We start from the raw sequence: 27,005 nt of genomic DNA on the forward strand, positions 1-27,005 counted from the left end.
CTGCGGCCGGCGCTCGACGCGCGCTGCCTGGCGCCGCCGCTCGGGCTGCTGGGTCGGGTCGGGGCGCTGCGCCGCGGCCTGGCTCCGCTGCTGCCCGCTCAGCTCGGCGGCGGTCCTGGCCGCGCCTCGAGGGACGGGACGTGAGGGGGCTCTGCTCCGCTCCCCTCGCTTCACCTTCCACCTGCCGCGCCGGGCCCCGCTCGGACCGCCGCAGCCATGACCACGGAGGACGAGATCATCCGCATCGCCAAGAAGATGGACAAGATGGTGCAGAAGAAGAACGCGGTGAGCAGGGACGGGAGGCGGCTCGGCGGCGCGGAGCCACCGCGGGCCCCGGTGCAGCCCCGGCCATCCCCGCGCTCCCTCCTTTCAGCGGGCCCGGGGCCCACCGCCCGCCGCGGGGTCCTTCGCTCTGTCAGCCGGGCCTCCTCCCCGGCGGGTTGTCCCGGCCGCCCTCGGCGGCGCTCGAGGAGCGGTGTCTCCTCCCGCTCCAGCGCGGCATCGCGCCCCGCGCCTCCGGCCGACGGGAGGCTCCTGCCCGGGCACCGGCTGGCGCGCTCTGAGCGCTCTAAACGGCGCTTCCCTCCGCCACCCATTCATTAAAATCGCAGTAGTGCTGAGGCGCTGGCACAGGTTGCCCTGAGCAGCTGTAGCTGCTCCATCCCTGGTAGTGTTCAAGGCGAGGTTGGACGGGGCTTTGAGCAGCCTGGTCTAGTGGAAGGTGTCCCTGCCCATGGCAGGGGGTTGGAACTAGATGGTCTTCAAGGTCCCTTCCAACCCAAACAATGCTGTGCTTCTGTGATAATATCGGCTTTGCTTGAGAGCAGGACGAGAAGTGATGGGGGAGCCCGGCCGACTACAGGAGAGTGCCTGCGAACGGGTTTCTTTTAGATGGGTTGATTTTGCTTTCAAGCATGAAAGCTGGAGCTTTATGTGGGGTGTGCACTCAGATATGAATGAAGAACTCTAATGCTGCTTCGGCAGGTGGCCAGAATTGTGTTGGCAAACTTCTAGAGCGGGTGGGAGATGTGAGCCTTTTTGTTTTTCACTTTAATTGTGCTTATTAATTCAGGGCATAACTTCAGCTTCACAATGGAGGTAGACTATAGTTAGGTAGAATTCAGTTAGCTTACTTCAAGTGGTATTCTTATGCCCTTGATATAGAACTTATTTAGATAACATTACAATGTTTATGTTATTCCTACAAAAGCATTGAAATATGTAAAATCAAAGTGTGGAGCAACAGCCAAATACCTGATTATGGTTACACATAAAATAGCATACAAGTAAATTGCAAAGTCTGCAATTTTACTGCTTCTTTATCAGCTGGGCACATAGTTGTTCTCTTGTAATTTGTGTATCTATCATTGCTGCTCTTCCTGCAAGCTACTGTTTTAATACATAAAGTTAAGGAGTTTTTGGGGGTTTTTTTTTGGTTTGGTTTTTTTTTTTTGTATGTATTATAATAGTACATTAAATGCTCAGTATTAACTCGGTGTTGTGAGTTTCCATTTATAGAAGGTTTTTTTTCTGTTTAAGATAATGGAAATTATAAATAAAATTTTTTAATAAGGTTTGCATGTTTATAGAAATACTAATTGTATTAAACCAATGAAATTTGTTTCATTCAGAATCCAAGCAAATTAATCGCAACGGCACACAGGCCATGCTTTGCTTTGTTTCTAAATCCTTGATGTTCTGTCATATTTAGTTTGGTTTAGTTTTGATGCCTTTGAACTCTCTAATCATGCAGTGTGGAGGCAGGAGCTTTATCTAGTGGAAAGAAGTTTTTATGACCAACATTTATTAATTTGATTTATTTTTGTTCCTTTTAGTCCTTTCCCTCTTTCTTTTTATTTCTATTCTCCGGGCATTTCAGCACAAAAGAATTCAGCACCTCACTTTCCTGACTCTAAAATTGAAGTAGTGGCTCTTTCCTATGAGGTGTTGAAAGAGCAGAAACGTACTGACTGAAATCTTTAAATACTACAGAAATGAGAATGATAAAGTGTGGTCAGTTCAGTTTTATTTGGAAGACTTCTGACAATAGAAAGAAAATGGCAATTCCCAGGTAATATGTGAGTGATTGTTGGCACCGGAGAGCAGTGTTGCTTTGATACCAGAGATGTTCCTGGTGACCACAGTGTATTTCTCTATGATCTGGGAGGTTTAGAAGTTTGGATGTAATTCCTAGCAGCAGCTGGGGACATGTATTCTCATTGTAGCATGTGTAACCTAATGAACTTTCAAAGCCTTAGGGAGCGGTGCAGTGTCTTCTCTGGGGTCAGGGTAGGTCTGATGTACCAGACACAGCAGGCACAGCTGGGCCGGGCTGTACCTGGCTGGAGCCAGCACTTGTGTCTTCATCTTCACCCCTGTCGCAGGAGCAAGAGCATGGGCAGCAGCAGAAGCAGTTGTGATTCTGTACTTTGTTGGGACAGAGCTCATTCGTTCCAGCTCGTTACCGCACACAAGAGGCTCTGTTGTTAGTTTGGTGCTGTATCAAAAACCTTCTGAGGCTGAGGGCTTGAGCTGTCTCTGTGGCCAGTAGTGGAGATCTGACATTTTATCCAAAGCACATATATGCACGGTGATAAAAACCCTTAGTTGTAGATAGGAGAGAAACTACAGCAGTATTTAACCCAGGAGATGTCTCAGTGTTCTTCTTACTAGCCTTTGTCATTTAGAAGGTATTTCTTCTTTAATCGCACAATGTGATTTCCTACCTAATCCTGCCCTCCAGTTACAATTTTAACTTCAGCAAAATTAGGATATTTTCTATGAAGATGTACTTCATTGACTCACAAAGATGAAGCTGAATGAGCTTAAATAAGTACCTGCTAGATAATGATGTTCCTGACAACCTCTTATATTCCTTTCTCCATTTTTACCCAACAAGAACAGGTATTTGGTGTATATTTTTGAGAATGATTTGATGAAACCCATCAATTGAAAAAAAAGGATTTAATTGTAGCTGTGCAGATTTCATAACTATTTTAGTGAAGTGATATAGTCAGTTGTTTTGAAGGACAAAATAATAATGAAATGTTGTGTTTAGTACAGTGTGAGATAAATATTTCTGCTGATACTTTCAAATACTTTGAAATAGATACTCCTCCTCCTTCAGAATAACTGTGTTTGGATTAAAACACATGTAGTGCCTTCCTTATAGCTTTTGTTGTATGTAAATACGCGTTTCTTTCATTAAGCTGCTATAATCTTTCTTACTTTCAATAAGAGTTCGATTTAAAAAAACAGGAGCAGTTGAGTAAGTTTAGAGAAGAAAATGTAAAATTGTCCATGTTATTAAATGTTTGCTTCCTTAAGTAGAACAGAATTATAACTGGATGGCTCTGCTGTCTTGAGAAACATACTCCATTAGCTTTAAAATGTGAATATGGAACATCATTCTGGTGGTGTGATCTGATCAACTGTGGGAAGCTGAGAGGAGTCATCTACTAAATCTGTATAAAGCTGACTTCCATTAATTCAAGTAACAGGCTAAACTGGAAGCCAACTGTCCTAGTGGAATGGGGCATTGCCTTTCATTTACTATAAAAATATAAAAATGCTTTTAAAAGAAGATTTATAATAATGTTCTTTTGTTGGTTTTTTTTTTTTTTTAACAGAGAAGTCTTGCACTAGAAAAATAGGAATTGCAAAGTTTTACTGTGCAGTTTCCACTCTGGTTTTGCGAAAAGGAAGACATTTGACTTTACGCCAAGAAAAGTGGTTATGAAAAACTGTCTAGTTGCCGTGAGTTTAAACTCAAATTAAATTTCATTTTAAAGCACCTAATTCTTGGTACACTTAGTATAATTGATTAGAATGAAAACTTAGAAAACATTAGCGCATTGGAAATTTTGGTAATTTGGCACAGAGAACAGTATGAAATGTAGGTAACATCTGTGTAGAGAATACCTGAGTAGGTTTTTTTACTTGTTGCCTGGTATGTTAACCTCCCATGTATCAAGTTACTAGTTTTGGAAAATGTTTAGACTGGGAATAATAAACTTGTTTTGACACGTACGATCGGAAAGGGATTTTAGAGGTGAAGAAATTCTGACTAGACTATTTCTAAGATGAGGTGAAGAGAGTGCTACTTTGCATTACAGTATCACTGTTATGCTGAAATTGCAGACTACAGTAACCTGGGTTTATTTTGAAATCACATACTGTTCCCAGTTTGCTAATAACTGGTTCGGAGGTAAGTGTTGTTGGACTGTGCTTTTGAAAATGGCATGTTGACTTTTGTCATTCATTTTGTTTCAGCTAAGAAAGTTTTCTTGAATTTGACTTTGTTTCGTAGCAGTGAAGATAATTAACTTGCTTTACTTGGATCTGTGTTTGTACAGAAGAAGCCACACTTATGGCTGTTCAGAGAAGGAAATGATTTAATATGCCAACTCAGTTTAGCTCCTGAAAACAGCATAACATTGCCCAGTCTTGGATCATTGCTGCTGAAAAAGTTTTGTATATCATGAATAGCAGTTAAATAAGACTTCTTTATGATGGCAATATAGTCACACTTTAGTTCTGTAAGTGAATTTCGTTTGTGTAAGGTGGGACATAGTGAAATGTTTGGTTTTAGAGGCTTCTTTGCTATCAGATATGTTTAAAAAAACAGTGGTTGTAGCAGACATTTGAAAATATGCAAAGCTGTGCCTGTTGTATGTGGCACAGAAGTTCCACTTTCATCTTTCTCAGCTTCTCGGTGGTTATTTTATGTGCTATCTTTAGTGGTTAAATTGTAAGACCTGCAGATGCAGCAGATTACAAGCATTTCCTTGCAACAGGTGTCATATTAGAAGTTGAGCAGGGAGAATTTAAAAATAAAGGCAAGGAAAATGCATATTAAAGTAACCAAAAACAGGATGTGTTGAGAGAGAGGTAAGGAAAGAGGAATCAAATTCCGAAGATCTGCAAGATGGAAATTTTGTGGGGTTTATTTCCAAACCTCATGAATTAAAAAAACAAAAAAAGAGGGAAGGTGGCTTAGCCTGAGTGGCTTCTTGTATGCAAAATGTGCACACTAAGATGTGGATGGTGCAGAGCTTTGCTTAAGCAGAGGCTGCAAATCATCAGGGATGGTTAGAGGTTAAAGTGAATTATGGAGCTCACATTTACGAAAACTTCGTTTTTAAGTAAGGCCAACATTGCCAGGGAATGAATTGTTAGACAGGGTAGCTGTGTATAGAGTTTATTAATACCTGACGGTTCAGTCTGTGAAATTGTCATCTATCTAGAAAGTTGCTGCTTAAACAGTGTTAATTTTTACCTTTCCTTATGGTCCTAGCATTGGAAAAGGAAAAAAAAACCCCAACAGCTGGATAATAAACAAGGGGATTAGCTCAGATGTTACAGCACATCAGGATGGGCTCTGGCTTCTACTTTGCAACATGCTGATGCTTGGCCAGTATGGTATAAGCTGAAGAGTGTTTTCTGCTCTCATCTATGCAGCCTAATCTATATTTCATTGAATTGATATTCAAATTTAATAGTTGAAAATAAGACTTGAAAGACAAGTCTTGCTCAGCTCTTTTTATTTTGGCATTTATTGGTAGGCATACCCGCAAAGTTGTCTTTTTCTCTGGGGGAAACTACAGCTGTGTCTAGGAAAATAGTGTAATCTGATCATGGTTTTTAAACCAGTAAACTTCTCTGGCTTTACCACACCACTGCAAGAGTGTTTGCTGTATATGGTTTCTATATATAGTTATATGTACATATACATATGCATTATTGATGCACTATGCAGAGCTTCTCAACTCCAAATTCCTGTGCTAAAACAGGTGAGATTGTTCTGAACTGAAAATTGCTGCTGTTGTCTGGCTTGTTTTCTGATGCTGTTAAGTAAAGTACCCTTGAGGCTGTTTTCCTGAGGATGTGTTGGTTAAGTGGTAATTGACAATGCATTTCAATTATATGGGATAAAGCTTCTCTAGTCTTTGAGTGAATACTTTGATTTCTGAGTTAAGGCCTGTTAATGCGAAGAGTTTGTGAAGCAGAACATTCCTTGGCCTAGAGTAGTTCTGTGGATAATTTGGAAACTGGTGGTTTGAATCCAATCTGTGACCTTGAAAGCAGATAAGAAAGAGTATGTTGTTGTTATGTTATGTTTAAAGTAGCTGATTGCTACTGAATTTGACTTTTTTTTTTTTTCTTCTTTTTTTTGCAGGCTGGAGCTCTTGATTTACTGAAGGAGCTTAAGAATATTCCCATGACCCTTGAGTTGTTGCAGGTATGATTTTTCTTACTGTTTTGTTGCAGATATTAACTCTGTGATGACGGTGAAGCCAGCAAATTTTGAAGAAGGTTGCACTGTTAAAGTAGATTTCTATGTTGAAACTCCTTGGAAGAATGTGTGTTATTATAGTATATTACACTTAATATATATTATATATTATGTATTATATATTATGTATTATGTATTCTATGTCCTATATTATATATTGTGTGTGTATATACACACATTGAGAAAAGCACTGCTAGATGATGTGGTAGTTTCATTATTCCTGTCTGATATGAGAAGTGACGTATTTTCCTGTAAGATGACTGTTGCTTCAGTCTGAGCTGTCAAGGTCCTGAACAGTTTACAGGTGTGTGGAAGGGGAAGGTGCACATCAGTAGCCTGGACTTGTGTCCTTCTTGCCTTATTTTTGTCACAGAAAGCTGAAATGGTTACAGACAATAAAATGACTGTGTCATATCTAACGAGCTTTATGTAAGCAAGCCGATCCTTGCTTAGCTAGGCAGGGAGCCAGTAGCCTTCCTCACACGTGACTTATCCGATGGTCAGAGTTGAAAATCTGTTTAGCAGCCACACAGTATTAAAGGCATCGTGTCCCTGGTGCTAATTGTGGGTAATGCACAGCTAAACAGTGAGTGAGACAGACAGGTCTTTGGTTTAACAAACAGGTTTTACTGGAAATTGTGTACGTGTATGCAGAACTAGGGTGTAATCTACAGTCCTTGTTAATGACTTCTTGCCAGCTCATGGGACCTGGGAAACCTGGAGATGGTTATTCTTCATGGCTTAATTTGGTTCTGCTTTGGTACAGGAGCTCACCAATTCTCTGTCCTCATACTCTCTCGCAATTTACAAGTTGCTAACACCTCTTCTGCCTCAGCGGTTATTTCACCAGATATGTTCCTTACATTTTTTCATTTGCTCTGGTTTAGAGAAGACAAGCTGCCACCATGCGCTTTCGTTTGGATTTAGTCATAGGTCACATATGCTAACTATTGGTCATACCAACTGAAGGCTACTTAGCCTACAGCTTGAATGCTTCAGGGGTGAAAACAGGTGTTTTGTACTGTCTCTGAGCCTCTTTACTCAGCAAGCAGATGAAAGGTGCTCTAGAATTTGAAATGGGGAAGAATGATCTGTTAAAAATGCATTTTGGACAGGCTGAGAAAGGTTTTCATATAGCTGCACACTTATAAAATGTCACAGAGATAAAGCAATTCAGCAGGTTACACTGGGCTAGGCAAAAATACAGGAGTTTTCCACTTAAAAAGGCTATTACAAGAACAGCTCTGCAGGCTGGAAGACTGAGGAAATTTCAAATGCTGACAGCTGATTTGTCATTAAAGCACTGTAATTTTGAGAATATAACACTGATCTTTTGCAGTTACCTGTGTCAGTTCGCAGGCAAATAAATTGGTGGATCATTCCTTCCCCTGTCTTTAGGCAAGGCCAGGTCAAGTGCTCTATAAAAGTAAACAAATTAACTATGTTTATGTACTGCCTTTTTAGTAAACTGTTAGACAGTTACCATAATCTGTTTCTCTTGTGTGATCAGAAGAACAAAACAATTTATCCAATTAATTTTGAGTTTTACTTGAGTTTTTGAGTTTTATTTAGGTAGGTCAGTCTGTAAGTTGGTGTCTTGATGAGAGTAGGCTGTGGTTGTGCATAGTTATCAAGGGAGGGTTGGGTTTTTTTTAGAAACTTGAATGAGAAAAATGTTTGGTGAGTATTTTATGAAGTTTCAAGCATATGTTATTCTTTATTGTCTAAACATTATGTTGAGAGCATGTACTTAAAATATCACGAGAGTTGGACATACTGTTAGTCTGAGTCCATCCCAAAACACTTTAGTTATAGGTAACTGTTTTCTTTAACCCAAAATACGTAGAATCATAGAATAGTTAGGGTTGGAAAGGACCTTACGATCGTCTAGTTCCAACCCTGCGCCATAGGCAGGGACACCTCGCACTAAACTATGTCGCCCAAGGCTCTGTCCAGCCTGGCCTTGGACACCGCCAGGGGTGGAGCATACACATTTGATGTGTTTCCTTTGCTGAAATAGCTACTGAATATTTCAGTACATTTCTGGTCATGTAGTGCATCCGTGGTGCCCCAAGGAAGTGTTGTGTGGGTTGTAAGGAGTAATTTACAGGAACAAATAATTTCCATTCTTAGCAAGTCACAAAGCTTCAAATTTTCCTTTAAAGGAGAAGGAAATTTAGGATGAACCACTGCAAAAGTAAATAGAAAATTTATAGTTAGTGAGTCCTATAAATGGTAAATGCTACAAACCACAGCATTTAAGAACAATTAAAAAATTGTAGTCATTAATCAAAATGTGAAATGATAATAAAATCCTTATTTGTATTGTTAAATGCTTTTCTCCTCTCATGAAACTAAAAGCGTGGAAATGTTTTCCTTGTTAGGTTAACACGTTAGTCAGAAGTCTTCCAATATGAAACTTTTGTTGCTTTTGAGCTAAATTTGTATCCTCATCTTCCGAGGCTTAAAGATAGTGGATTGTAAATGAATCTCCTTTTCACTCTATAGGTGGCAGTAGTGCCAAAGGTTTAAGGCCTGTCACTGTCTTTAACCTAGCCTAACCTATCTTTAACTAGCCTACCTTTTCAGAGAGGTAGGCTAGTCTTAACTGGTTCTATCTAAAAGCAAAACCCTCTGCACTTAAGATTTTAAAGAATCTCAGTGTCACCAAAATTATTAGGAACCGAAAATATGGTTGCTCCCAACTGGCATTACCGCTTCTACTGCAGCCACTAAACAGGAATTCTAAGAGTCACTGAAGCAGTTGGTAAGCTTCTGATTATGCCAAAACATAAATACAGTCACTGCTTGACAGAAAAATAAGGCTTTAAGGCTAGAATTCCTGCTAGAAAATTTATATAATGTAAAGATGTAGGTATGATTTTCGCATTGTTAGATGTTTTGTATGTTGTACTTAGTTTAGGTAAATAGTTCTGCAGTGTTGTTTTTAAATGGTTTGGGAGCGAAAATCATCTTAGTGACTCCTCTTCCTGCCCTCCCCTCCCCCCAGCTTCTGTGATGGAGACAAATGGTAATAGTATTGTATTTCTTTTTAAAATGTCCATGTTGTTAAAATACATTTGGTGAAGGCTGACACCACTTCATCCTGATATTCTTAAAACCAAACCAAAACAAGGACAAAACAACCAAACACCACCCCCACCAGCACAAAACCAGGAAAAAATATTCTTTAAAAAATATAAGTAAAAGTACAACTTTATATATGTTTGCTTGTTACATTGTCTTCATGTCACCTTTCATAGTGTATATTTTTATTTCTGTTGCAGTCTACCAGAATTGGAATGTCAGTGAATGCAATACGCAAGCAAAGCACGGATGAAGAAGTTACATCTTTAGCAAAATCTCTGATCAAGTCTTGGAAGAAACTGTTAGGTATGGTGACACAAACGTTTTTCTCTCTGTTCTTGCATGTTTTAACTGTATGCAGTCTCAGTGCAAATCCTTGACACTGCCTTTATTTAGCTATATTTGTGCTCGTGTGTAAGTGTTGAAACTTTCCACACCGAGGTAGCTGGTTTTTACTCTTTGACTATCACCAGTTCAGTACTCTGAAAGAACATTCACAGAAAAAGTTAATATATTTTTATTGGGGCTGGCGAGCAGTAGGAAGCCAGTTTCTGTGACATGACTCATTTCTGAAGTCTCGTTGCTTGCTGTTGAGCTAGAGTGACTGTATTGCAGTACTAAGCACTAACGAACCTCTTCTGGGCTATTTCCTTTGTCAAATATAACAGGCACTCTGAAAAGCTTGTGCAAAATTTCATATGAGAGTGTGGTGGCTTTGAAGTTTGTTTATAAAGTGATGTGTGAAGAGGAAAAAAAACCGAAAAAAAAAAGATGTTAAAAGTCTGTTAGAACTTGCAGGTAGTGAGAAATAGATCTTCACTTTCTAAAACCTCCATAGTTCTAAACAACTTACTAATTAGTGAGTTAATACTTCTTGTTTCATTTTCCTTAAGGCAATGATGCAGTTAATGAGAACTTTCTGTTAGGAGGGGTTTATTCAAGATTATTTTGTAGTACTTAATGTGTTTAAAAACACTCAAATCTCAAACTGGGTCCAGCTGTTTTTGTTCACACGCTATGCTGTACTCTGTTTCGTTTCTTAGTATCTAATTTTAGGAAAACTAACGTTTAGGAAGGTTAAAGTTTGAAACAGGTAACAGTTTATGTAATGCTGATGGAAATATTTGGCATTCTGTCTAAATACCTGGAAGTGTTAGAGTTCCCTGCCATTTGAGGTCAGCCTCATTTTCATCAATGGTGAAGTATTTTATCAGGTACTTTATTACTCTCTTGTAAATGGTTTAGAAATGACTTTGTATCCATCTGACAGTATATGTATGTAGAAACGGAATTTGTCACTGCTATCATAGAATAGGGTTGAAAGGACCTTAAGATTATCTAGTTCCAACCCCCTTGCCATGAACAGGCACACTAGCTTCACACTAGACCAGGTTGCTTAAAGCCCCATCCAACCTGGTCTTGAACACGGCCACGGATGGGGCAGCCACAGCTTCTCTGGGCAACCTGTTCCAGTGCCTCACCACCCTCACAGTAAAGAACTTCTTCCTTATATCTAACCTAAACTTCCCCTGTCTGAGTTTGAACCCATTACCTCTTGTCCTATCACTACAACTACTACAATCCTATCAACTTCTACATTCTAGTAAGAAGCAACAGTCTCTACAGCAGACATAATTTTTTATCCTTCCTTTAAAAAATTAGGTAATACTAGTTAGGTTAGTTTTAGTAATTAGGTAATGCTAGATAGGCTGATAAAATATTTTAAAAATTATGATAATGACTTGGATTACATGCATACTTCATAAAGGATCTGATCAGAGTTCACTGGTAAATAGTGCAAATTATGTACTTTTTATGTTTAAATTTCCACTTAGAATTTGAAGTCCAACTGTATTATATCCAGTGCACAAAGTGGTAAGATACATAAGTGGAGAAATGGACTTGCATATTACTTGAGTTACCCTAAAGACTTCTAAAAGCAGCAGCTGGATTGAGTAACCTAGCTCTCACACTAGTAACCTAAATTAAAAACAAAAAAAGGCCCTATCAAAGTTGTTTTGTTTTGTTTTTTTGTCTTCTCTAAAGGTTCAAATTTGTGATACTGCAACTTAGTTTAGGCAACAAAGTAGAGGAAATACTCTTCCCCCCTACCCCCTCCTGAATTAGCAGTTCTGGGGATTGCCCTCGGATACAGTTTTGGGTTTTTTTTTTGGGGGGGAGGAGGGGGCCAGTGGGCAAATGAATTGCTATTTATTTGTTGAGATTGTAAAAAATAACCTTGTCTCTTTTTTATTAAAACAGTATCTTAAGTCAGTCAAACTTGTCTTTATATATTGTTTCTCACAGCTGACTCATCTTCAAATGTTCAAACATTGTGAAACACAGGGAGTATTACTCCTTCCTGAGGATCAGAGTGCATTCATAGTGTAGAAGTCTGGAATAAGACTGTAGTGCCTGATGATCACAGCAGGTCAATCTGGGTGCAGCCTGCTGCTCAAAGTCGTGGTCCTGATTTCCCTCCTGTGCTACAACCGGTGCTCAAGTAGCTATTCAGGAGATCAGAGCTGGGAACTGACCAATTGGAAACTAATGGCTTTGTTCATTTCTTCTGGCTTGAGGTTCAACTGTATCAGTTTTCTGGTCCAGCCTGTTTGCAGTTACTGTTTCCTGCACAGATTGTGGCAGTAACATACAGCTGGGGCAAGGTGGACCTTCCCCTTTTGATGGCTCACTACATTCAGATTGTTGTAAGACAGCTGGGAGGCTCTGCCTAAGGCTTCTTGGCGTTAGGTGAAGTCAAACATATGAGGAATTAGAAAGTAAAGAGCAAATATTTGACATTAATCGGAACTGAATACTTTCTTCTTGAGCAGTGGGTATGTGACTGTTCTAATTTTTGTTATAGGGCAGATATTATTGCATGAACATTATTGTGCCAGGTCTAGCATAGTTTGGTTGTGCACTTACTACATAAAATCAGATTATTCCTGAAAAAACAGCAGTGCCAGAATTAAAAACTTAGTTTAATTCTCCTTCATTATCTTGCAGACCTTGTAATAAGGCATAGTAGGGCAAATGTTTCACCTCTCATTTCACTGCTCAGTAATTCATTAGAACTTGAAATTTCCTAACTGTGGAAGGTAGGCTATCTGGGCTGCACAAAGTATGGGTGGGAATCTTACAAAGTACTCTTATTCTGTTTTATCATTAGTTTTGACTTTCTCAGAAGAATACGAAATACCATATGTTGAGCTGCTTGAGAAATCAGTTTCCATTGTGCTGTTTATAGTGCATGTAAAGTGGTATGGATCAAAGATGGCAACAGAAGCGGACAGCTGTTAATCGTATCAAGCATTGTACTCAGAGATCTGAAGTCTTTGTGAGTTATTTTTATAAATGACATTTTGAATTTAGGCAAGAACTGTTGACTGTTCAGGCTGCATGTACTATTTAAGTTCAATGGTATTGGAACTTAGCTTTTAAGAATGTATGGGAAACATGAGAAGGAATCAAAGTAAGGTTGTGAATCACCAGATGTTTATAGCTTGACTAGAGCCGTGCCAGGCTACCAGTGTTTTTTAGGGGTGTCAAAGGCTGCCCAGCGCAAGGCTTGCAAGCATTGTCTGAAGTGACTCATTGAGTGAGCTACAGTGGGACATCACTTCTAGATGTTGCTGTAAGAATGTTAAACCACACAGCTGAGTTGGCCACAGTTTACATAAGGAAGCAAATTCAGCTCTCAGAATAAAATACTGTGGAGTTATAACACAGGATTTGCAAATAACGATTGTTTTGACAGGTAGCTGAGTATGTAGGGTATGCTATGCAGATAATGAATCTATGCTCACCCATTTAGGTTGAGGAGTGTTCCTTTTTGTTAAAAAACAACAACAAATGCTTAAAGGAATTTAACTTTCTTCATCACAAATAATTACTTGCTGAACTCTTAAGAGGATACAGTGAAAAAGAATGTCCAGACCTCGAAGTAAACTCCGGTAAGTTTATATACTGAACTGGCAATACAGAATTGCTCCAGTAAGTTTATATACTGAACTGGAAATGCAAAATGATTGGACAGTCATCTTAAGTGCAAGTGTGATACCTATTGCCAGTATTGAAAACTAAAAATAGTCTCATGAACATTTTGAAATGTCTATTCCAAAAAAAGTGCATGCCTGAGTAATTTTATTTTAAAAGAATGTTGAAGTGCTTAATGTTGCCAAGAGAAGGTAACACCAGCCAGACTTCACAGAAGTGTTTTACTCTTATTACTTTGTTCATGGAATCCTTTGTTATTTCAAACCTGGGTTTGATTCTACTGGAGCAAGCTGGCAAGGTCCAAGACTATCTTACAGTTATGTTAATGCCATCATTAGGTAAAGTTGTTCAAGGACATCTAGGAGCTTACTGGCTTTGCTCAAAAAATTTATTGACAAAAAAAGTTCCTAAGTCACAGTCTAATAGTGTTTAAGGGTATTGTTTCCTATTGATTAGAGTACATGTCTTTATAAGATACAAAGTACAAAAGTTATTTCAGTATTTCCATATCAAGTGTGAGTTTCGGAAATTGCCTCCTGTCATATACATATTTGGAACTGTTTCATGTGCAGTTAGTAGATCTATATTTTGTTCAGATTATCAATGGAGAGATAATAGCACATGATGCAAATTACATTATAACTGTATAGGAGAAAAAACATATAGGAAAGTTCATGTGTCATGCTCTTTTGTCAATTCTGATTAAAAAAAAAAAATCTTTAAAAATGGCAAACAGTTCATGATTTTGTTACTTACAGATTTTAGATATTCTTCCTCCCTATGCTACTACTAGAAAGAAGCTTTTCTGATCTTCATGTCTTACTGCAGAGGAATTGCTGACAAGTGTAGTTGCTTGTGCATCTCAAGATTGTTTTTGTCAGGGTCTGGAAAATGTGGCCTAAGGAACTATTAAATAGAGTCATTGTTAAATTAATAACTATGCCATCTGTTACCTGTTCTCATATCTCTTTCCTTTAACTTAATACTCAGAAGACTTTCTAAGTTTTGGGGGTGACAACTGAATCACTAATGTACAGTAACCTGCTAAATTAAATTCTTATGTGCTTCCAGGGAATAACTACCCACCTTTCATTAATAATTCCAAAAAATTCTCACTTAAAAAATTTTTTTAAGTTAGATTTATAAATGAATAACATAGAATCATAGAATGGTTTGGGTTGGAAAGGACCTTAAGATCACTTAGTGCCAACCCCACTGCCATGGGCAGGGTTCCTCACTCTAAACCATGTCGCCCAAGGCTCTGGCCGGCCTGGCCCTGAACACTGCCAGAGCTGGAGTATTTACCAGTTCTTTGACATATAGAATGTGGCATCTTTATATTTTCTAATTTTTCCCTTGTTACTAGAAAGTGTCATGAGTTCACTTGTAATATAATTACAAAAATCTACAATGAAGCTGTGAATGGCTTCTAACATTCAGATTAATTATATTATCTAGCCATATATTATTACATTAAAAATTCTGTTCCAGTAACAACACTGCTATGTCATGTTTGACCCTGGAGAGATTATTTCACTGGAAAAGCTACGAGTATCTTTCAAATTAATTGCAAGTCTCAGGTAGAAGCTGCAATGCAGTAGTCAGAATTTGATAATCTTATTCCAATGGCTGATAGTCAGTTCATGTTCCTGGTGTGTTCTTTGTATTTTAAAGCAGCAGCACTAATATAAACTAGCATCTCTTATTTAAAAAACAAACAAAAAACCTTAAAGATTTTTTTTATGGCCTTCTGAACCTGCAGTAGCGAAAACTGTAAAGTTCAATTTGTTCTGGAAAAAAGTTTTATTAAGTTATAATAGCTGTATGAAGCTGAAAAAGCAATGGTACATCTTTAAAGGAACTTATATAACATAAATATTTATGATGTTCTGTAGACTTCCTGATGTGAATCACTTGCTCATTGGAATTTTTAAATATCTCTCACAGAAGGTCCATTTTTTCCATTTTACTTTGTTAGAATTTCTGTGGTTGGTTGTATCCCCATTAGCTGTCATTCTTCCTTTCCGTAAAATCTGGCTGTTGAATGTAAAATAAGTTAATTAGTAGGGACTTCTAGTTTCTCAAGGGTATTTTTTTTCCTTTACTCAGAGGATAATTGAAATACTCTCTAGCAAGCTGATAAATGCATTCGGGTTTTTTGGGGTTTTTTTGTTTGGGTTTTTTTTTTTTTTTTGGTCAATACAGTATTTTAATAAAATAAGAAATATTTCATAATGTTTGAGTTTGACACAGGATCTCCTCTCCTTGGTGCTTTCTAATTTGATCCGTAAGGGTGAATGACTTAAACACTTAGGAGAATATTTCTAGCACATAGAGAATATTGTTAACTCTATTTTCAGATTTCTGAAACTGGATTGAACAGAAGTATCTATAAACTCCTCTAAGCGATTAAAGAAATTGTAATTTTGAAGATATACTTGCTGAAGATGGTCCAGTGGCCTCAGCTGCTGAAGTTTGACCTTGGATTGAGATGCACTTGTGTAGACTAGTCTGCAGGTGTAGAAAAGAGCTCTGCTTTTACCTCTTGCTTTATCCCTGTACCTCAGGTATACCCTACCCTCCGTGAGGGAAAGAAGCAATTGGGGTATTGGCAGATGTTCTCAGCTGCCTGTGTTCTCTGATGAAACAGTGCTGGGCTAAATGGAAGTGTTTGATAAACTAAAAAGAGGTGCCAGCTATACCTTAGTGGTGTGTTTGATGCAAAATAAGCAGGAGATACTTAGGTCCGCTCTGAATTTGAGAGCTTGTGTGCCAGAAAAATATATGGAGGTAAATGGACTGAAGCAGAGCTCAGCTCTGAGGCAGCTATGCTGCTTTGCAGAACCTGCAAAGGTGTACCCCAGGATACCGGTTTGATCTGTCAGTTTGTCTTAAAGCTTCTGACAAAAATGATCACGTAAATGATGAAGGTAAATGAGATTATGTGCAGATTTAGAATATTTTTTTAAATTATATATCATGTGTTTGTTGCCATAGAGAGTAGTCATGTGAATCTCTGCATGTTAAAAATGGGATTTGTTTTCTTTCTCTCAGTATAGTGCATTTTAGGTATCATAGAAAAGAACTTGTGTGATCTATTCAGTTTATACCCTCATTTGCTTTCTTGGTGAAATTACTTTTAAAAATAAAGAACAGTTGATAAATGGATATCTTTATTAGGATTTTTTTGAATAACACCTTTAGCTTATTAAAGACAATCAGTCAAAGTGCATCATCTATTGTGTTTAATTTTCCTATTTTCGTTTAATGGAGAAATTTAGCAAGGATTGAATATAAAGTTACAAACAGTGGTTGACCTGTTGAAGGCTGGGGAAATATTCTGGAGAAGTATCTTTGTGTGCTTGCCTGGTTTCTGTTTTGTAGGCATCTCTTTAGGTACAGCTGGAGACAGGCTAGTAAATGGGTGCTTGGTCTAATCCAGTATGGCTGTATTTGGTCTCCTTTTCTGATAATGATTTTTTAACAAAGTGATACTTGGTTTGATAAATTCCTTAACTCAAAAGTTAAGGAAAGGATCAAAATCCTGTTCAAGTTAATATGTTTTCTGTGTAGCCTTAGATGTAAATTGTTACTATTAAAAATAACCCAGTACATTAATTTTCTGCTCTCTAGGAAAAAGAAAAAAAGCTCAGTGCTCGAACAAGAGACCTGAATTTTTTTGTTCCATACCACCAAGTTCCCCATAGAAATGCGGGGATGGGTTTCTTCTCTGAAAATGAGGATGCTTTTAGATGCTTAAACAAGGATTTGGCTGGGTTGGAGCAACCTGGTCTCATGGAAGGTGTGCCTGCCTGTAGCAGGTGGGTTGGAACTAGATGATCTTTAAGATCCCTGCCAACACAAACTGTTCTGTGATTCTATGTTTTAGATACCTAGTTCAAGACACCTTTGTGGGGAAGACTGAGCCTTATCAGATTTCCCTCCTTTTCTTGATCTATTGTTAGTTCTTTTAAAAGTTTGTAATATATGCTAATCCCAGTAATACAGTCTGTGGATTTAGACTTGTAATAGCAGCTTCGTGAGGGCTTAGAGAGAGGAATTCACAAAATCTGTCAGCGAGTGATGCCAATCTTGCTAGGCTTTCTCTGTAGGCAGTGGAGAGTCAGCCTTTCTAGAGAGTGAATCAAAGCAGGAGCTCAATTTAGCCACTCTGAATTCCTCTTTACAATAGAAGGGTGTATGTCTTCTTGCTAGGCTAAAGTTAAATGTTGTGTCTGCCTTTTTTAATAAAGGCTTTCATCTTTAGTCTTTATAAAATCACCATTAAACATAGCCTGTATGGGAAAGGCAAATACAAATATTTTTAGTCACTAAGGCAGATAATTTCAGAGCTATCACAAAAAATACTGTATGCGTGTCTGGAAAACTCCTTCAAAAGCATGTGAAAATGATCTTTATATTTTTTGGCAACCATGGTAGCTTTCACAGCACAGTTTCATTTGGTTCAGTCCGTTGGTAGAAATCCTGTGAATATATCTAAAAAAAATGGCATGTATTTAATAGGAACTTATATTTAAAACATGGAAGACAAAATCCAGGAACTCAGTGCAGTAATTTAAAAACTTACTGTTTACATCATGCACCTGTGTTGGCAAAAATAAATCATAAAAGTCTACGTTCTCATCATGTCTTCGCTACCAGTTTAAGCAGATGCTGGACTTGACTTGAAGGATCTGAAGTGTTGTCATTCTCCATTTGCTGGGTTGGCGAAGGTGTTGGGGAGTGGAAGGCTGTACTGCAAGAGAAGGTCAAAGCAGAGAGTGGGAGCTGATAGCATTTCCAACTGGTTTGGGAGAAATCATCAAAGATATTTTACCACTGCTTTAAACCGGTTACTATTTCTGGGTAAAAGAGTTTCTCATATTTTGTATTTCCAGATGGACCTTCAACTGATAAAGATTCAGAAGAAAAGAAAAAGGAGCCTGCGTCTTCCTCACAAAATAGTCCTGAAGCAAGAGAAGAAAGGTGCGAAATTCTTCATGGCTATACAAATGATCTCATTCAGTATAAACATTAAATTAGTTGGTCAAAATTTGTCTCATTAGAGACAGCTTCCACATTCTTTTCTGAAATAGAGTTATGTAAGAAATGGTGTGTTGTTAGGGAAGTAAATCATGCTGCTGCTGACATTAAAGATGAAAGCCTCAGGTCAAGATACGGCCAGACTAGTTATTCTTTGTTCCGTCGTCATCTGTCAAATACTCCTGCGTTTCTCAGTACTCAATACTTTCTCAATACCACTGAGCTTTGAGAACTGTAAAACAACTTTCAGTCACAGCTTTTTGGTAATTGCATATGTTAGAGGTTTAGAACACTACTTTTGTCTGTTAGCTTTTATATTCAATAAACAATCCCACTCTGCATTTTTTTTGGTAAACACAAAATATATGTTATCAGAAAAAATGAGCCCATGTTAATGACATTATAGAAGCTGAAGAACATTTGCAAAATAGTATCTGCAAGCCCATTTCTTCTATATATTTCTGGTTTTAGTGAATTAGTTTCCAGCAGCCATTTTCAAATTGAAATTAACCTCTAACCATTTGTCTTGGTGCAAGCTGAAAACTTTCTGGTTTACAGTTTGCAAAGCTACATTAATTGCTTGTTTGTGATCCTGGTACCACTTCAGTACAGTAAGCAGACTGAATGCAAGGCATTCACTGCAGGGTGAACGTTAGTGTGATGTATCTTCACTGTTTTTTAAAGTTCCATGGGGGGAAGAAAAGATTTCATGTTAATGTAGAGAACTAAAACTTACATGCCACATAATGGAATGAAATACCTGCTGTGTCTCTATTGCGTGGAATACCCCGGTGCATATTCTAAAGACACTTTTAAAATTGTATTGACGCTAGAGCTATAAGTAGCTTTAAAAGGGTGGCTTGTGTTCTTTTTGTTTGGAATACCATCAAATGGACATAGCAAAAGACCTGTGTTTTGTCCTGGAACAAAGTTATTTGAAGAGGGGGGAAAAACATTAATAGTAGCTTTCTTTTTGCCTTTTTTTAGCAGTTCAAGTAGCAATTCCAGCAGCAGGAAGGAGGAGGGTAGTGCTCCCTCAAATTCTTTCATCCCTTCTTTTCCCCGGGCTCCAAGCACTTCGGATTCTGTACGAGTGAAATGTAGAGAAATGCTTTCTGCAGCTCTCAGAACAGGAGGTGAGCTTTGTAGACTATTTTTCAAGTTTTAACTATTTCCTTCTTCTCTATTTCAGTCCTTCCCACTATTTTTCTCAAGCCTTGTAGGGTAGAATAAACCCTGTTTATGTCCATTTGTATGTATATACCTATAGGCCAGTTCCCCCAGGTTGCTAGTAGTGAGTAACCTTGACAGCATGGGAATGTATTGAAATACATTTTTGTTGCTGATGATATGGGACATTTTGTGGCATCTGTTCATGTGATATCTTGCCTACAGTGGGGCTTCTTTTCAGGAAGGTTATTGACTCCTTAATGCTTCATTTGAATCTTTCTTTGGAAGCTGCTGGATATTTTTGTCTTCTCTCTGACCGAGAATGCCACTGTATACATGTCTGCCTTTCTTACGCCAGAGACCCTGTGGGCCTTCAGATTGTGGATTTTGAAGGCTGCTTTTCTCTTTCAGTTTAATCTTGAGGTTTCATTGAGATAAGACTCTTACTGCAAGAGTCTTGCATTGCTCTATCTTCATGCCTTTTGGGCATCTGTAAATTCCTTGACTGTTTTGTTTTCTTCTTTCCCCCTTCATGTACACTTGGGTGTCTTTAAACTGACAAATTGAATGATAGCACTAGATAAGGAACAAACTGAAATTGGACTCCTCAGAATGATCTGACTTTTTTCTTGTGGGTCCTTCTTTTCTGCCAGAACTTATGACCCAGTCCTGTTCCTCTGTTCTTAGGTTAGCATAACCTGACCCAGTGTAAGCAGACTTCTGAGTCTTCCATTTTTACCCTCTTTACTCTTTTATTCTTTCATATAATTCACAGAAATTCAGATACAGACAGTAATCAAAGCTGACTAAAGGCCATGAATTTGTGGTCCTCTGGAGATGTAGTTCATAGACTTCTGAAATAATTTGTGACAAGAAATTTGCTAATACAACATCTTAGTATTCATAATTCTATGTAGCCTTCATTTTAGCTAGTTTTCCAAGAACTCTTTTTGCTATGTTTTCTACAAGACATATAAACTGTTCATCTGTGGGTTGAATACTGCTATCAAAAAATAAGGTTACTTTCTGGTTTTATGGCCTTCTGCATGAGATCGAAGGAGAAATGGTGTTTGGATTACTTGCTGAAGTACACCCATGTTAAAATGAGAAGGAGGAAAACATATACTGTATCTAATTTGTCCTAAGCTATCTTGGAAAGGCAGCTGTCTTTATGAGTAAGGGTTTTGGTCAGAAACAGTAAACAATTATCTTGAGATAATTTAGGTCTAGTGTTGCGTTGTCTTCACAATTGCTATGGTTTATTTCCTCTAATTTACATGTTTTATGACACATCTCTGCTTTGCATTTAAAACAAAAATCTAATAATACTGTTTCTGTTATTTAATTACTATATTTCTAATGAAATCTTTCTCTTGCATGCAAAACATTAATCGCTTATACTTGTATTGTGTGGACTGAAACGATGAAACACAATACAAAATATTTTTTTTTTAGAATAGGCTATTATATGCTATGGAGATGGATATTTGCCAAGCCTATTAAAATGTTAAAAATTTTTCTGTATAGCAGTGATTTTTGTTACTGCTTGTGTTTGCAACTAGATGTCAGAGCTTTTGGTTTTGTGAAAGATTTAGGCTTTTTCTACTTTTTAAAGCTTCGGTTGCTCTTAATTTCACTTATTTTTGTTCTTTCAAGTGGTAAGTGTACAGTAAATTAAACTTGTCTATACAAAAGGAAAACTCAACTGCAGTTGTTTCATAATTGGCTGAGTTTGAGTTTCAGATGGGTTTTCAGGGATGTAGAGCACTGATGAGATTGTCAGGTTACTAATATTCTAACACTTGTTTTTCTCAGATGATTACATTGCTATTGGTGCTGATGAAGAAGAGCTGGGTTCTCAGATTGAAGAAGATATCCTTTGTTGCACATCTGTGTGCACTGGAACAAAAGTATATTTTAAAAGCATTGATATTGTTAAAAATAATTAACTGGATCTATATATTGAATGTTTTTTAGATTTTATTTAAAAGAGAAATAGCAAGCTTTGTTCAACACATCAGTGCACAAATTTGGTGTTTGAAAAACCAGCACAACCTAAATGATTTGTCTTAAAACATGTAGGAATGTGTGTAGGTGAGTGTGTGGGGGGTTTTTTCAGTTCAGTGTTTTTTCATTGCAGCAGCAGTATTGTATCTTAGTGAAGCATTCTGACATAGAATGCTGGTCTCTTCTATGTTATTTTAAAATCTTGTTAACAGTTTTAATCTTTTTATAATGTCTTTATTTCATTTTTTACATGTTTATTTCTAAATTATTCAGAATTTTCAAAAGGGTTGTTCTTGTAGCAGTGTTTGAATAGTTACAGAGCAGAGGTCTGGGCTTCTTTTTATTTTACCTTGGGTTTTGGTTTTTTTTGGGGGGGAGGCATATTCTTAAGCATAGAAATAGTTTAAGCTTCATGATTCTAACTTGCTAATATTGTTTGGTAGTTATAGTCAGCCACCATTCCTGTTAAGGAATTCCCTGCACCTGTTGCAAACCTGTTTTAAAATTCTGTTAGTGAGCTGAATATTTGGTTTAGAAACCAATTAATCCTTAGGATGACGTCAAGGAACTGGACATAAATTTATGGGTGACTTTTCACAATTTCAGTTGGCATCTTACTGCCCAAAAATTCATGTTTCACTGACCATGTGCTGAACTATGATTAGGCTTCAAAAGGATGTGAAGTCTTCTGTGCTGAACAGGAACGTAGGAGGAGGAGTTGATCAACAGTGGAAAAGTACATTGCTTTAGAAAATCTGACCCCATAAAATAATCCTTTATAGTGCTCTATTTTACTTGTTTTGTTCCTTAAATCCAAAGCACCTATTTTTCAAGAATTAAAAAACACTGATATGAAATACAAAAACAGGGTACGAAGTAGAATATCGAATCTCAAGGATGCGAAGAATCCTAACCTAAGGAAAAATGTGTTATGTGGGAACATTCCTCCTGACAAGTTTGCCAAAATGACAGCAGAGGTAAGCAAAGCATAGGTCTTGAGCTGTTTCTCTATTGGACTTAGCCATAAAAATAATGTATGTACGTTGTCTGCGCTGTTGAAAGACTGTGGCTTGTTTGTGGCTTGCACAGTCTGTGCAAGGCTGTGTTGGGGCCGAGGGAATGAAAGTGGTGTCTCTTGGTGTTTCTGAAATAACTGATTTTGTCTGTAAGTCAGAAGGCAGATAAGCTGTTGCATGCAAATTTCCTGAAACATGGTATGTTGTGCCAGTTTTAAAAGGCCATGTGATATATCAGTGATAGTTTTTAAGTTTAGGAAGATGTAAATATGCTGGCTAGTGACTCCAAGCTGCTTACAGATTCACCTTTCTGGACATGTAAGTGTTAGCCTGTCTTGCCATTTGTTTTTCAGATGCTAACCTCTGCTATTTTATGCCTATGCAAGGTAGAACACTGTGGTTTTAAAGATCAGTCTCCCTCTTGTTAGCATTTTCAGTGTTTATTTAAAGCTTATCTCTTGAATCTGTCTTTTGAATACTTGAAGTGAGTTTGAAGGAAACTCTTAACAATAAGTAGAAAAAGCCATAAATGGTAGGGGAAAGAAGCTAGGAAAATTGTCCTTTAAATCAAATTAATTTTCTGTTAAAAGAACATTTTTGACACTTTACTAGAAATTCCTGTTCACACACTCACTGTCTTTACAAATTCCTTTTGAAATACTTGCTGTCTTTACAAATAAAATTAGATCTAGGAAGTCAAATGAGAAATTAGATTTTATGGGAGAGAAAAATGAAAGTGTGGTTAACATCTGGTTTCCGTTTTACAGTTCTGCTTGTATGTGTTGGATTCTACCCCTCCAAATCAGGTGTAAAGTAGTATCTTGGAGACTGAAAGAAATGGGATTTAAGATGATGTAATGAAAATCATGGTTAGCTTTTTTCTAAAGGAAAGGGTTTTTTTTTGTGGGGTGTTTTGTTTTGTTTTCTCCTTTCTGTAGCTTTATGTAAAGATTAGGGCAAACAGACTGATAAAAGAGTATAATAAAAAAGTAGATTGTATCTTTAGTACATAGAGGTTTTTCTTCTTTCTACTGTGTGTGTGTGTATATATATGCACAACCATATGTTTTGTGTTAACTGGTGCCCATTCTTTGTATCAATTAATGTGGTGGATTAAAAATTCAATGGCTAACACCCACCCCTAACCCCCTTTACATGAGATGTGGAATAAAACTTTATTGAAGAAAAATGGAACAACTTGGTTTGTGCTATGCATACATGATCACTGTACATTGAGGAGATCCTGCACACTAGAACTGTTTTAAAGGACAAAGAAAATCGGTGAATTTGAGCTGTTCAGTTAGTGTTTTGAAACTTTAGCGTATATAACTTCTAGTAACGTATGGTAAGTTACGGCTATACTATATTTCTCAGTACAAGTATGGAAGTAGTCCAGATAGTGTAAGTTTTTCCTATAATAATCTTCTGTAGGTCAATGAGATAATTATGCAAGTATCTAACCTAGGGAAGGGATCTTTTTCTTTCTCTCTGGAGAACATTTAAGTTGTCCTCTACCTTATTACATTTCTGAACTTCAGAAGTGCATTTACATAGAAATGTTTACAGGTGATCGATATTACAACTTCAACTGATTTTCTTTTTCCAGCTGCATAAAAAAACCCCAAAACAACAACTTTTTGTAGCTTCTGTGCTGTGACATATCCCAAGTTAAGTCTTATAAAATTAAAAATTTGTAAAATTACTTTGCCCTTCAGTAATGTTGCTCTTCATAGATTCTAAATAAAAAAAAAAAAGCAAAAAAAAACCACACAAAAAAAAAGGTGTGGGATTGCACAGTGGTAATGACTTGTTTAAAGATAAAACTCTCTACTAACCTCTGTTTGCTCTTTGTCCGTAACAGGAAATGGCAAGTGATGAGCTGAAAGAAATGCGCAAAAATCTGACCAAAGAGGCTATTAGAGAGCACCAGATGGCTAAAACAGGAGGTACCCAAACTGATCTGTTTACATGTGGCAAGTGCAAAAAGAAGAACTGTACATACACCCAGGTACATGGTTATTCAGGCTCTTTGTTTTCCTTTTTCAAAGCTTAAGTCCTATATGAATGTTGTCAGAGAAAAAGTTTTGATTACAAAATGAACTTTTAACAAAACACTAACAAATTACTTAGTATGTGTAGGTAGTTGGGTCTACTTAGATGTGCTTATGAAAGAATGTTCGTTGTATTGAGTTACCAAAGATTTTATGTAAATCCAAACTGGTTATCTGTATAGCCTGAAAGGTCAGTTTCTTTGCACTGCTAAGTTTTTGCTAATTCTTTTTATTACATCTCATATTAATACAGCTTTATGTGGAGAAGAATTTACTGGTTTTGGTGTGTGTAATCTTTTCTTTACAGAGGGAATAAATAGAAAATAATGATACATATAAAATATACATCCTATATATAAATCTACCATTTGACTAACTCTAGACCCTGATTTACAGTCATTCCTGCAACCTTTTTCTATTTTAATTAGGAAATATGTGCAAGAAGCAGGGATTTAATTTGTTTAGCAGCACTTCAGGGCATGTAATTTTGATCAAAGGGTCAGCTGTGTTTATAATATTGTGTATCAGATGCTTTAAATAGAAAGCTGTTTTTCAAATCATGATACTTTTAAGCCTTTGCATCAGTAAATATATGTGAAGCTGTACTGAACATGTAGTTTTACAGCAGAGCCTTTTCCTAGAAGTATGTGCACAGTTTCTATGCCGAAATTGATATTTTAGTGCTGAATCTGTCAAAACATGTTTATGATGGCTTTATAGTCTAGAGAAAAAATAACAGTTTCAACTAATATGAAAAGTTAACTTATATTTTTATTCAAGTGTGTTTCCTTAATGTTAAACTTTGATTTTAAACCTTTACATGGAACATATACTAACAGTTGACGATACTGATTTTACTTTTTTGCTCTGGCTCTTGCGTTTGTCAAGGTTCAAACCCGCAGTGCCGATGAACCCATGACAACATTTGTTGTCTGTAATGAATGTGGAAACAGATGGAAGGTAAGACTGATAGACTGCTCCACATATTTGACAGGAGACAGCCAGGCTCTGTGCTTAATTTTGGTTTACAGTAAATGACAACTGAGATTCCATTGACTTCTGGTTATTGCTTAGCCCATTAATGATATTACATGTTGATATTGCAAAATTGCTTTAGGTTAGAAAAGTATTTTTGACTGAAGATGTGAGATCACTCAAGTAGGGCAGTGGCAGGACATTAACTTAGCCTTTGTGATATTTAGTTATAATACAGCTTTGCCATAGGAAGTAGTGGCAAGTTAGTTACTGTATTTTCTCTTTCTTTACCCAAAGATATTCTAATTTTTTTTAATCTGTGCTTTGATGAGTGGGATAGGCCTTTTTAGACCTTTTATCATTGTCTTTTCTGTTGTGGGGTTTTGGTTTGGGGTTTTTTTTTCAACTCTGGAAAGGAGAGGAGTTAAAAAAAAAAGAAATGACTGCTCCATATTCCTGTGCCAGGATGAGTGTAGGGCAGTGATAACCTGATTTAATTCTTTCTTTTTTCAAGTTCGGGAAATAGGTGTTAAAAAGCTTTTGAGGAACACATAGTCCAGTAAAGTGGAGAAACACTGAAATGAAGGCCTGTAAAATGTACAACTTCAGATGTGATAGCATGCAATATGAAGCATGATACCTACATTCCCTTATTTTTCTGTAAGGAACACTGCAGAACCATGTTGCACAGCATACATTAAGATTACGGCAGTCATTTTATGCATCTAGTTTTATATATGTTACTACTGAATATTTTATAAATCTATACTCCCAAATGCCTAAATAATTTATAAAGCTTAGAAATTGTTTGATGTAGCACCTGGAAGAGTACATTTGTCCTTAAAACCTTCTGTAAGGAGGCGGTTACAAAAGCATCTTGTATAAAGATGCTTGAGTGAAGGAATGGGTATGATATAAGCAAATGCTTTAACTAGTAATTTCCATAACCTAAGTATGGTGTCATATTTTTGTTTCTTCTTGCAAAGATTTAGAAATAAGCTGTATGAAGATCTCATAAAAATTCTTTTCTTTTGACAGTTCTGTTAGAAGAAGAAATTGTCAAGACATCTGGACCAGTATGAAAGAGGATTTTGTAATTAGCTTTAAAAACTAGGCTAAGCATCTAGCTTCCTGCAAATGAGAGAAATTTTGGGGTTTGTTTTCTTTTTCCTTTTTTTTTGTTTTGTTTTTAAAGCAGCATACATGCCTGAAGTTAGCCTTTGTTTTGACACAGCCATCATTTCCTTAAATGCCTTCCTATAGCTAATAGTCAGTAGGGCCAGGTTGCTCAATTGTATGGTGAATGTTAAAATATTTTTTCATTTTTATAAGTAAGTTGACATTAAACTTTTACCAACTAAA

At 37.2% G+C, this 27,005-nt stretch overlaps 1 protein-coding gene across 2 annotated transcripts; it reads left to right on the forward strand.

The window, feature by feature from the left end:
• On the forward strand, positions 1-27,005 carry TCEA1 (transcription elongation factor A1). Of its 2 annotated transcripts, none has more exons than XM_030478976.1 (10): positions 1-285; positions 6,179-6,241; positions 9,583-9,688; positions 18,280-18,367; positions 19,412-19,560; positions 21,410-21,466; positions 22,424-22,578; positions 24,479-24,625; positions 25,557-25,628; positions 26,682-27,005. In XM_030478976.1, exons 1-10 carry the CDS (start codon positions 217-219, stop codon positions 26,688-26,690), a joined length of 915 nt encoding a protein of 304 aa, XP_030334836.1. In that variant the 5' UTR covers positions 1-216; the 3' UTR covers positions 26,691-27,005. The 2 variants fall into 2 exon arrangements, with proteins under 2 accessions (XP_030334836.1, XP_030334848.1); XM_030478988.1 differs by lacking the exon at positions 1-285 and adding an exon at positions 3,669-3,756.

The sequence above is a fragment of the Strigops habroptila genome, chromosome 1, assembly GCF_004027225.2.
Source record: "Strigops habroptila isolate Jane chromosome 1, bStrHab1.2.pri, whole genome shotgun sequence".
Lineage (NCBI taxonomy): Eukaryota > Metazoa > Chordata > Aves > Psittaciformes > Psittacidae > Strigops > Strigops habroptila.

Excerpts from the sequence above, each read along its gene's own strand:
- TCEA1 (XM_030478976.1), top strand. The coding sequence starts at position 217 with ATGACCACGGAGGACGAGATCATCCGCATCGCCAAGAAGATGGACAAG. Across the intron at positions 9,689-18,279 it reads GTCTTGGAAGAAACTGTTAG|ATGGACCTTCAACTGATAAA; the intron begins GTATGGTGACAC and ends TTGTATTTCCAG. Across the intron at positions 21,467-22,423 it reads GGGTTCTCAGATTGAAGAAG|CTATTTTTCAAGAATTAAAA; the intron begins ATATCCTTTGTT and ends AATCCAAAGCAC.